Here is a 12500-nt window from a genome sequence, read left to right as displayed (position 1 = left end):
TGGAGAGGTACCTTTTCACAAAGATCACAAGCTTTTTACATTTATATATTCACATAGTCTGCATTAGAGCTTCATGTTACTTTAACAGCTTCATGTTTATTTAAGCTATACCTCATCAATGCCTGAGAGGGGTTCCATTTGGAAAACAGCATTCCAGCCTCACCTGTGGAGATCAGTACGTAGTCATGCTGTAAGGAGGAACTAACTTGAAAGAACATCTTTCCTTATGCTTGGCTCAGAGGAGTTAAAGACCGAGGACTAGAAGATGATAAATCTTACCTGCTTCCCTCAACATATTTATTTCTGAATATTTTCAGCTCCTGATCTGAGCACTTACATTCATATTTTTATTTATATTTTGTTTGCACTACCACAAACTCTTCATGTGCCTGTGGGCAGAATGGGGCTGTTACCTCTCTCTTGGCAATCCTGGTTAATTTCATTAGATTAAAGCAATAAAAGTCCTTCATTTAGTGATCATTGTACGGTCTGTTTCTGATATCATGTCTAATTCTCCTTTCACGTCTGTGCAGCTTTGATGGAGAACCTGGGGATCAGTATGAAGAAAAATTCACTCTGTCCCTCATTTATCTTCTAATGTTCTTCTGTCTCCATCCTGTGGGCCTGAACCGAGCTCTGGTGCCACCTGTTCTTACGGATTTGCTTCTCTGTTGCAAAGCTTGAGGACTACTCCATTTGTTTTTACCACAACACACACACACACACACACACACACACACTCTAAGAGCAGTGTTTAACACTGAAAAACAGACAGTGTCCTTCAGATCTGCAGAGACGCTGGAGAGATGACTGTCATTTCAGCAATGACTTCAGTTGACCTGCATACAGCATCACATGGAGCAATTTAACGTGCCAAAATACAAGAAGTGTATTTTGCATGGGTGTGTATGCAGTGTGTAATGCAGTGAGTATGCAGTAGGAGGAGGGCAAAATTGAAGCCATGCAGACCTGAACCTCCACCAGGGGACATCATATTATTCTAAACTCTGACATCACCACGTACTGAGTCTCCTTCACATCCCTCACTTCCATGTTGTCAGACTGTATGCTTCTGTTTCTCCGTCTCAATTGTAATCTTTTTATAGTTTTCATATTACTCTGTATATGTTCTGCATTACTACCATCACAGCTGTTAAAACCTTATTATTTCACTACAGTGTGTTTGTGGTGTTGGTGTACAGTGTGTGAATCCTCTTCACAAATCAACCTCACTGTTATTAAGGACAAGAAAATCCCAGGGGGAATCCAATAAAAGGTGTAGGGTTTGGCTTTTTGTTTGTTTTTATCAGAGGGTTCCAGCTTCAGTAAGAAGAAGCAGTGCTGGACGTGTAAAAGTGTTTGTGTGTGTTAGTCTCACCATGCCGCGGGGTCATACTCTGCCCAGATTCGGACATATTCATCCAGATGGTGAGGGCCAAGAATGGATGAGTCACGAGTCAAATACTCAAAATTATCCATGATGACCGCTACAAACAGATTCAGCATCTATAACACACACACACACACACACACAAAACATGAGCATGAGGGCCATGTCAAGTTACATCCAAAAAAAGCAAAGTGAACAGAGTTAATGAACTACAGGATACTAAAAAGTGACCAAAAGATCAGAATGGTGAGCCGAGGAGGAGATACTGAGCTGCCCAGAGATGTTTAGTTCCTGATAAAACAGAAACACACAGCAGTGACACAGGGGCCTGATGGAGCAGAGCCTCACTGACCACATGTTTGGTGTGTAACTGTGATGGTGTGTAATTTCTGAGCAGGTAATCTCCCACATGTATTAAACAGAACTCCATCCTGATTCCAAGCAATCAGTCTAGCCTAAGAGAAACGGCCTCACTGGGTGGAGAGGTCAACCATCTAACGACCACTTACGCTACCCAAAGCACCCAGTAGGTTATATCCACTCTCTTTACCTTTACCTCTTTTCTGTTTGATCCTCACCTCTTAACCAGGATGTGGCCAGTGTCTGAGAGGAATAAATGAATGAAGAAGATGAAATGGGTAAAAGAATGAAACAATCACCAGGAATGAACAGAGGAAGATGAAAGAGACGAAGTAAGCGTAAGCAACGTTGCTGCCACACTCGTCCGTCTGGTTTCCAGAAGCGACGTCACACGGCATCCCACCCAAACATGACAACATAATCTCATGCCATGCCTCGCCTGTAGCACTCCTAAAACACACACACACACACACACACACACGCACACTACAGTGCTGTGAAAAGGTTTTTCCTGTTTTATTTATTTTTTTGCATATTTGTCACACTTAAAAAACAATTTTTTATATTACACAAAGATAATGCAGTAAATACAAAATGCAGTTTTTAAATGTTGATTTCATTTATTAAGGGAAAAAAAGCTGTCCAAGCCTACCTGGCCCTACGTGAAAAAGTAATTGCCCCCTTCTGTTACATCATGAACGAACTGTTATTAACCACATTATTTTAGAAAGCTGAGTTAAATTTCACTAGACACACCCAGGCTGATTACTGCCACACCTGTTGAATCAAGAAATCACTTCAATAGAACCTGTGTGACAAAGTGAAGCACGCTTAAAGAGGAACACATCATGCCATGATCTAAAGAAATTCAAGAACAGATGAGAAACAAAATAGTTGACATGTATCAGTCTGGAAAGGGTTATAAAGCCATTTCTAAGGCTTTGGGACTCCAGCGAACCGCGGTCAGAGCCATTATCCACTAATGGAGAAAACTTAGAACAGTGGTGAACCTTCTCAGGAGAGGCCGGCCTACCAAAATTACTCCAAGAGTGCAACGACAACTCATCCAGGAGGTCATAAAAGAACCCAGAACAACATCTAATGAATTGCAGGCCTCACTTGCCTCAATTAAGGTCAGTGTTCATGATTCAACAATAAGAAAGAGACTGGGCAAAAATGCATCCATGGGAGAGTTCCAAGGCAAAAGCCATTGCTGACCAAAAAGAACACAAAGGCTCATCTCACATTTGCCAAAAAATATCTTGATTATCCCCAAGACTTTTGGGCAAATATTCTGGACAGATGAGACAAAAGTTGAACTTTTTGGATGGTGTGTGTCTAGTTACATCTGGAGTAAAGCCAACACAGCATTTCATAAAAAGATCATCATACCAACAGTCAAACATGGTGGTGGTAGTGTGATGGTCTGGGGCTGCTCTGCAGACTTAATGAATTGATGGAACCATGAATCCTGTACTCTATCAGAAAATCCTGAAGGAGAATGTCCGGCCGTCAGTTTGTGACCTCAAGCTCAAGCGCACTTGGGTTATGCAGCAAGACAATGATCCCAAACACACCAGCGAGTCCACCTCTGAATGGCTGAAAGAAAACAAAATGAAGGTTTTGGAGTGGCCGAGTCAAAGTCCGACTTAAATCCGATTGAGACGCTGTGGCATGACCTTAAACAGTCCATTCATGCTCCAAAACCCTCCGATGTGGTTGAATTAAAACAAATCTGCAAAGAAGAGTGGGCCAAAATTCCTCCACAGCGATGTGAAAGACTCATGGCCAGTTATCGCAAACGCTTGACTGCAGTTGTTGCTGCGAAGGGTGACACAACCAGGTATTAGATTTAGGGGGCAATTACTTTTTCACGTAGGGCCAGGTAGGCTTGGACAGCTTTTTTTCCCTTAATAAATGAAATCATCATTTAAAAAACGCATTTTGTATTTACTGCATTATCTTTGTGTAATATCAAAATTTGTTTGATGATCTGAATCTGTGACAAATACGCAAACAATTTAAAAAAAAAATACAGGAAGGGGGCAAAAACCTTTTCACAGCACTGTATATGTGAGAATTTCATTTCATCTTTTTTTCATTTAACAAATTTAGCATTGAAAAATTCAAGAACATTTTCCACATTATCTCCTCTCCAGAACCTAACAGAGTTTTTCTGGGACACTGAAGGCTGTGGTGCCCCTAAAATTGTCCTGCTATTTACAAATAAAAATAAATAAAAATTGGATCACTGTCCTAGTTTTCCAGACCAAAGTCTCTGCCTCTGAGTTCCAGGCAACACTGGAGAGGAATCTTACCATATGTTCAAACCAATAATCTTCAAACCTCTCCCATGACTGAACCAGCTGTTTTTTCAACATCCCTTCTGTCTGTCCTATACCTTTCAGCCTTTCTTCACCTTGCCGTTTCCTTTTTGGACAGAGTTCCTGTTTTTAATCATTTGCTGGGGTTTCTTTACTGTGTCTGCGTTTAAACTGTACATTATTTTCCCTGTGTTCATCAATAATTTTGCACTATTAATTTGTTCAATTAGTCTAACTTTCTGACAAGTTTTTATGAAGAGTGCTTTTGTTTTCCTTTTTAGAGACAGCAAGCAAGGCCATCCACGGTATTCAGCTTGTTCAGTGTGTTCAGGATGTTCAGTCTTTCTTTAGTGAGACGTGTGCAGCATTAGAGGTGTGCATCCAGACTCCAGACAAGAGCGAGAGCAGTGTAGTGTCTGTAGGGGAAAGTCTGGATGCCCAGGGTTAAGTCAATGGTGGGCCCTCAGGGTCAGTAAGTCCTTCTCTGCTGGGCTAAACAGCAGTGATCTGAATCACTGACCTGTATGTTAATATATTTAATATATTTTTCCATGAATGTGTATTAAATTATTCCCAATAGTCTATTCTCTACATTTCAGAGCTTTTCTCTCGGTTGCGCTGCTTCCAGTAGTGTATATTTATGATAAGAGTATTTATCCAATCATATTTCAGACAGTGGATGACATCATGTGTCGCCGGAGTGAAAATCTGCCTTAAGGCCTTCAGAATCAATAGTGCAGGCGCCCGGAGCTTAAAATAAGTGGCAATGAAACTGTTCCATTAACCAATCAGATTTCGAGTTGGAGTCACTGGGGTCATCTAGCAGGCATACGATTGTGTCAGCAATTTCCCGTCCTTTGATTGGATAATTGGAGTAGTCAGAGACAGTGACCCGCCCATATACAGTGTTTCTATATTCGCTGCGTCTCATTTCGGATGCTGCGTCCTCCAGAGATTGCAGTTTGCTGCATACGGCATCAAGAATGTCTTTATAGAGAAAAGTAACCGTAATAAAATGGACTATTCCTTGTGAGGTGTGAAATACTGTAGACTAATTTCTTTTTTACTTATTAATTATTTAACGGTTGATTAGTATCTAGTTCCGTGGCGTGGCGTCATAATGATGGTATAGAGGTGGATTAATTCAGGAAGGACACCAGTGAAGGCCTAGGTGTCAACTCTGGCATTAGAGCCGTCAGAGCGAGGCAAGTGGGTCACACCTTGGCCAAACACACAGGAGCACCACTCCTCTCCGTCTCACACGTCTAACAGGTTCGTTCTCCTCAGTGAAGCACTTGCTGAGAAACCTGAGAGAGCTGTGGTTAAAGGAGACTCGATCTGTCCAATTATCTAATATCTAATAATCTATCTCTATGATTCCTAGTTAATCTGTGACAGTCCAGAGCCAAAGCCAGGGAGCAGACAAACAGGCTAAACTGACCATCTGCTAGCTGCAATTAGACAACAATATTTCAAAATAGTTCTAGATTTTTAATTCATATTGTAGCAAAATTAACTAAGAATAAAATGTACACCATCAATCTACAGCAATATGCAAAAAAGTCTGTAAAAATAATCCTATATTTGTTTCCGGCAGTGCACCTGACCAACACCCCACAGGGTTCCATACCTCCATTTTAGGCTTAGCCTCAACAGGGTTACACAGGTTACCTGACGCTCCCCAGTGGATGCCCAGTCCTGGGTGCAGGGTCAGGTCCCAGTAACATTAATCCAGTACATATGACTTTTTTTGTATGTTATGGAATTACTGAGGAGCGCAGTTTGTCTGACCTCTGCCATCAGCTCTGTTCACCAAGGGTGGCCCTACTGAGGCCCTTAAGCTCCCAGTGACTGAGGGTCACCCAAGTAAACAAACCCAAACTTACAGAGGAATCCTGCAGATGTTGTGAAGAAGGCTAGAGGATACTAGAAAAAGATAAATAATAATAGGAAGAGAGATGAGTGTACCTGAACAACAGCATCAGTGCCATGAAGAAAGTTCTGAAGTTGTTGTGTTCATTTATTGCACTTTCTCCGTCTTCATCTAATGCTAAATTACCAAAGAGCTACACACACACACACACACACACACAGTAAATACATTTTTTATACACTATAGTCCACAGAGAATATTAAACTGCATTTTTGTGAGTAGTGTGTGTGTGTGTGTGAGAGAGAATGTGAATGTCTCACCTGCATACCAATGATGGCATAAATGAAGAAGAGGATGGCAATAAGCAGGCAAACATACGGCAGAGCCTGAACACAGAGAAACAGAGATCATATACACACAGTACAGATTACACAAGAATAGGGTTAGTGTCTCCCTCTCCTTAATGGAATGAGACGGTGAGGCTATCTTGAGTCATAAAAACTCATCTAGTGGTGGCGTAGCTGTCCTTTTTCAAAAGCATCATATGAGGTTGAACAGATTGTTGAAGGTCAGCTGTTGAAAGTCAGAGCAAAATTTCAGAATTATTGCTTAGTTTTCTTCAATGTTTATGCTCCTTTTTTTTGGTCCAGATGGGATTTGCTGCTTAACGAAATGAAATGACACTCTTTCAAGAAGAGTTTATGTTTATGGGGGGAGATTTGAATTGTACAGCAAATGACAAAATTGATAGGAATCATAAAGAACCTTGCGCACCATCTCAACATGAACAACTGTAGCTTGGTGCTGAACAGGGCCATTATGATGATGATCTAAAAATGGAAGACAATATACATGGGCACAGGCGAGGGAAAAATGTATTACTATGGCTAAGCTATCATTTTATTGTTGTAAAGAAATGTGTCATTTTACCTGTACATTTTTCAGACCACTGTGTAGTTGAGTGCATTGTATATATTGCATATATAAAACCGAAGAGCGCTTATTGGCACTTTATTGTGTCATTGTTGCAGGACAAGTTTTTAGTTGAAGCTTTCACGTTTTTTTTTTTTTTTTGGGGCATTTTGTCAAAGGAAACATTTCACCGAAGGAATTGCAGATTGCACTGCAGAGCATGGAATGTGGCAGGGCACCTGGAATCGATGGTCTCCCAGTTGACTTTTATAAGTCTTTTTGGTGGGTAATAAGGGATGATTTGCTTGCAGTTCTTAATGAAAGCTGGGCTGATGGGCTGCTGCCATTGAGCTGCAGAGGGGCAGTCATAACCCTTCTACCAAAAAAAGGAGATCTAAAAGATATGAAGAACTGGCGACCCGTTTCACTTCTGTGCGCCGATCTAAAAATTTTATCCAAAGGTTTGGATATTAAGCTGAAGAAGGTGCTTGGTCAAGTCATTGATCTTGATCAGACATATTGTGTGGCAAACAGATATATTTTTGATAACACACATTTAATTCAAGTCATCTCAAAATAGTTGAATTTAAACACTGAACCTTTATCTATAGATCAGGAAAAAGCATTTGACCGGGTTGAGCACAGCTATCTTTGGCGCACGATGGGGGAGTTTGGATTCAGCTCAGGCTTTATTGCTATGATCAGGGTTTTGTATCAGGACATTGAGCGTATGCTGAAAATAAATGGTAGTTTGTGTGCAACTTTCAAAGTTGAAAGAGGAATTAGACAAGGATGTAACATATCTGGAATGTATAATGTAAATATGTGAAAATTAGAAACAGTATTGAAGGCTGGTCTATTCCTTACTCCAGTGAATGCTGATGATATTATTGTTTTAATCAAAATGATCAAAAATGACATAATGGCCTTAAAGAAAATTACTAGTGATTCTACTATTGATTATTTCTTCTGCCAGAGTAAATTGGGCAAAGATTGCTATACTGCTTTTTATATTTTATATATTTTTAGAAAAATGGAAGTGGCTTTTACCAAAAATGTCATACAGAGGAAGAGTTATAGTTGCTAATAATCTGGCTGCATCCATACCATGGCATCGTTTGACCGTAGTTGATCCCCCTAGTGGACTTATGGAAAAACTACAAACCATTATAGTGGATTTCTTCTGGAACAGATTTCACTGGATAGCCCAGAGTGTACTCTTTCTTCCCAGGGAGCAGGGGGGACAAGGACTTATTCACCTGGCCAGCAGAAGAGCGGCCTTCAGACTTGTGTTTATTCGGAGATATTTAACAGAACCAGTGGATCTTGTCTGGAGAAAAGTGTCTGATATCATGTTAATCCATGTGAGTGGACTGAATCTAAATTTTTTTTAATGGACTCTAGTGAGCTGCAAACTGACACACTAACTCGATTTTACAGGGGACCTTTTGACATCTGGAAGCTTTTTAGGCAAGACACAACATCTTTGTATTTTCTGCTGTGGGAGCCCCTTGTTCATGGAGCGAGGTTGAACGTGGCTTGTGAGACCTCACCAGGACCATCTCAAATTTTATACTTGTCTAAGACACTAAAGCTACAAAGTTTAAAGGACATTGGTGTCCCTGAACTAAGCAATGTTCAAATGGTGGCATCACATTTGGGAGCTCAGTCTGAACGACACATTGGTAGTGATTGTTAGTTAGATCTATTGATAGTTAGATCTATTAAAGCAGAGATTAACAGCAGAAGAATGCACCTTATTGAAGGAGTATTACAATGGGAATGTGACTTTTACTGCTTCAGATCCCTTTCCAAAGTTTTAATCATTCCTGATTTAAAATGTCTAACTGGGTCTTGGATTTAGAAAGGCTAGAAAGCTTGTGTGTTCAAGATGTTCAAAGTAAATTGCTATATAAATGTTGTGTAAAGGTGTTAAATAAAACAAGCCTTAAGGGCCGGAAGGACACAGTATGGAGAGAAAAACTGGGGCTGGAAGATGATGTAAAACCGGTATGGGAAATCTGGTATAAACCACCTCTAGAGAAATGTACAGGTGATCTCCAATGGAGAATATTACATGGCACAGTTGCTGTAAATTGCTTTTGTTAATGTTAGTAATTCTAATGTATCAGATAAATGTCCTTTTTGTGAAAAGAATGAAATGATTTTTCACGCTTTCTAGAGTGTTCAGGGTTGAAAGTTAAGATTATTTGGTGTCTAGCTTTTTTGAACTTTGTTGAGAGGTTTCTTCTTTCAGAGCTTTATTTTTGACCAGTAATTGGACAAGCTAAAAGATGAATATATGAACAAGACAAGATAGATAGCCGAGAAGGGCAAAAACTTGAACTGGTGTTTAAAAATGTGGTGAAAATTCGAGTCCTGATGGATTTTAAGTTCTACAAGTTGGTCAGTGATGTTGAAAAATTCTTTCGAGAGTGGGGTTATAATGAAGCTATTTGTACAGTAATTGATGGAATGTACTCCTGTTATTTCTGTTGTTTTTTCATGCATATCTGTTTGAATGTAAGTTCCAATTGCTTGCAGATGTTTTATTTATCTATATCTAAAAATGTAATTGCAATTGATTTCCAGCTGAATTCCTAATAAAATATTTAAACAGAACAGTAATTGATGGAATGGTTTTTTTTTACCTTTCTGAATAGGTGGTGGGATAACAAGAGATACTTGTGTGTGGAAATACAGAAATCAGAAATTTTGCTCAAGCCTGTAAGTAAAGTTGCCTTTATGATGAAATATAAGTCGATTTAAAAAACTCAAAACTCTCTCCTGAGACAGTGTGTGTGTGTGTGTGTGTACCTTGAAGGACTGGACAAATGTCCAGAGGAGGATTCGTATCGTCTCTCCCTGCCGCAACAACTTAATGAGACGAGCAGCACGAAACAGACGAAGGAACCTCACATTAATGATGTTGTTCTGGAGAAAAAGAGATGCACATAATCCCAGAGTGAGGCAGAAATAAATGAATATTAACATCAACACTAATAAAAGTGTTCAAATGATCGGAAAAGATTCAAATGATCAGAATATGAAAAACAGAAACCAAAAGTATCATCATCCAATCAAGTTAAAGCACAGAGGACCAAATGCACTGATCAGTGACACACACACACACACACACACACACACAGGGGCTGGAACTTTAACGCTCAACACAGCTCAGCTTTCATGTGTATAAAGTGTAATATGGCTGTAATTTAGAACACAGGGTCATGCAGCTACTGAGCAGCTCTGTTCTCATGAGAGACAGAAAGAGGACAGTTCACCTGCACCCCCTTCAGACTGGACAAGGAACTGGACAAGGGAGAGAGAGAGAGAGAGAGAGAGGAACAGAGAGGGAGAGAGAGAGGAACAGAGAGAGAGAGAGAGAGCGAGAGAGAGAGGAACAGAGAGAGGGAGAGAGAGAGAGGAACAGAGAGAGAGAGAGAGAGAGAGAGAGAGAGAGAGAGAGAGAGAGAAAGAGCAACAGACAGAGGCAGATAGCCATCATGCAACTTTTTCTAAAGTGCATGGCATTCAGGCAGTGACATGATGACACCTGTGTCTGTGACATAATTTCCTGTCACTCAACACTCCAGAGGTCATCAAACAGGAAGCACATGCTTAGGAATAGGAAGTAGGGAGAGGGTAATGGATGCATTAAGAGAAAATTACAAACCAACCGGATTCTAATGGAGAGATAGGAGAGTGTTTAACAGTGAGAACAACACCGATTGGTTTGGTATGATCACACGGTGATGACATCATGGAGGGGCGGGGCAGACGGTCACAGTGCATTTATAGTTTGCGTGTTTCAGATTGGATGGTTTTATTGGAGACACGCCCACAGAGCGGGAGATTAAAGAAAGCATGTAAAGAGAACAGGAAGAAGAGTCATTACATCACACAGATTACTCCATCATTGACTGGCTCTTCCAGTGGACTGAACCAACTACACACACACTCACGTATGTGTACATATACACATTCACGAGCACACACACACACACACACGTATGTGTGTATATACACATTCACAAGCGCGCACACACACGTATGTCTATATATACACATTCATACGTACGCAAACACACACACACACACACAAACATACATGTATGTGTATATATACATATACACATGCACGCAAGCACACACGCACACACACACACTCACCCACACATACTCACCCACAGCTCCGTCACTAAGATGTCTGTGATGCTGCCTAAGATGGACACGAAGTCGAAAATGTTCCAGGCATCTCGGAAATAATTCTGCAGGGAGGCGAGAAGAGCAGAGAAGAATTACAGAACACACAGAACACCATCCACCAGACAAACACTGCTCCAGCCATGCCCACCACTGTCACTATGGTAACAGTCAGACAGAAAGTACATTTCAGGACTGCTTTAAAAAGTTCTGAGAGCTTAAAATAAAACTTTAAACAGAACAGTAGTGTGTGTGTGTGTGTGTGTGTGTGTTGTGACAGAGGCGCAGGCTCCACAGCACGCATTCAGCAGAAAACTGCTCTTTAACCACACAAGCGGCAGCGGCGGAACAGTACTCTGGACAACTGGGGATCAGTACCCTGGACAGTGGCAGATCAGTACCCTGGACAGTGGCGGATCAGTACCCTGGACAGTGGCGGATCAGCACCCTGGACAGTGGCGGATCAGTACCCTAGACACCGGCGGATCAGCACCCTGGACAGTGGCAGATCGGTACCCTGGACAGTGGCAGATCAGTACCCTGAACAATGGCGGAGAAGTACCCTGGACAGCGGCGCTGGCAAAACACCACTAGGGTGAGGTGGAAGAAAGCCCTAACCAACCACATGGCACCTTGGAGACAGGGCCGGGGGCTGTCCAGACCCGCAGATCTCCAGGCTAGCTAAGCTACAGATTTAAATTGCTGCTTTTTGCTGCCTCCTTTTTCCTTCTCATGAGTTCTTGCTGCTGCCAGTGCTGTCTGGAAAATGCCTCAAAGTCATGTTTTGTTATTGGTCTCTCACTGCCTCTGTGCTGTCCTGTGTCTCCCATTGCACGTGCTACAGTATGTGTACATGAGTACGTGTGTGTATGTGGGCGTGCGTGTGTGTGTATGTGGGCGTGCGTGTGTGTGTGTATGAGGGCGTGTGTGTGTGTGTGTATGAGGGCGTGTGTGTGTGTGCGCATGAGGGCGTGTGTGTGTGTGTGTGTATGAGGGTGTGTGTGTGTGCATGAGGGCGTGTGTGTGTGTGCGCATGAGGGCGTGTGTGTGTGTGTGTATGAGGGCGTGTGTGTGTGTGTATGAGGGCGTGTGTGTGTGTGTATGAGGGTGTGTGTGTGTGTGTGCATGAGGGCGTGTGTGTGTGCGCATGAGGGCATGTGTGTATGAGGGTATGTGTGTATGAGTACGTGTGTGTATGAGGGCATGTGTGCATGAGGGCGTGTGTGTGTGCATGAGGGCATGTGTGTATGAGGGCATGTGTGTATGAGTATGTGTGTGTATGAGTATGTGCGTGTATGAGGGCATGTGTGTATGAGTACGTGTGTGTATGAGTACGTGTGTGTATGAGTACGTGTGTGTATGAGGGCGTGTGTGTATGAGTACGTGTGTGTATGAGGGCGTGTGTGTATGAGTACATGTGTGTATGAGTACGTGT

General features: G+C 41.7%; 1 protein-coding gene across 10 annotated transcripts in view; it reads right to left on the bottom strand.

Moving 5' to 3' along the window:
* The window catches only part of cacna1ab (calcium channel, voltage-dependent, P/Q type, alpha 1A subunit, b), a 101425-nt gene that overhangs the window by 36110 nt on the left and 52815 nt on the right, over positions 1-12500 (bottom strand). For all 10 annotated transcript variants that reach the window (XM_058381940.1, XM_058381932.1, XM_058381939.1 and 7 more), the window contains exons 33-38: positions 11047-11130; positions 9677-9793; positions 6268-6333; positions 6043-6140; positions 2050-2200; positions 1379-1506 (exon numbers count right to left, since the gene is read on the bottom strand). In XM_058381940.1, the coding sequence (XP_058237923.1) occupies positions 1379-1506; positions 2050-2200; positions 6043-6140; positions 6268-6333; positions 9677-9793; positions 11047-11130 (644 nt within the window). The remainder of the gene's footprint in view (positions 1-1378; positions 1507-2049; positions 2201-6042; positions 6141-6267; positions 6334-9676; positions 9794-11046; positions 11131-12500) is intronic.

This window comes from Hemibagrus wyckioides, linkage group LG27 (assembly GCF_019097595.1).
Source record: "Hemibagrus wyckioides isolate EC202008001 linkage group LG27, SWU_Hwy_1.0, whole genome shotgun sequence".
NCBI classification, from domain to species: domain Eukaryota; kingdom Metazoa; phylum Chordata; class Actinopteri; order Siluriformes; family Bagridae; genus Hemibagrus; species Hemibagrus wyckioides.
This window is presented reverse-complemented; position numbering and strand designations above follow the sequence as displayed.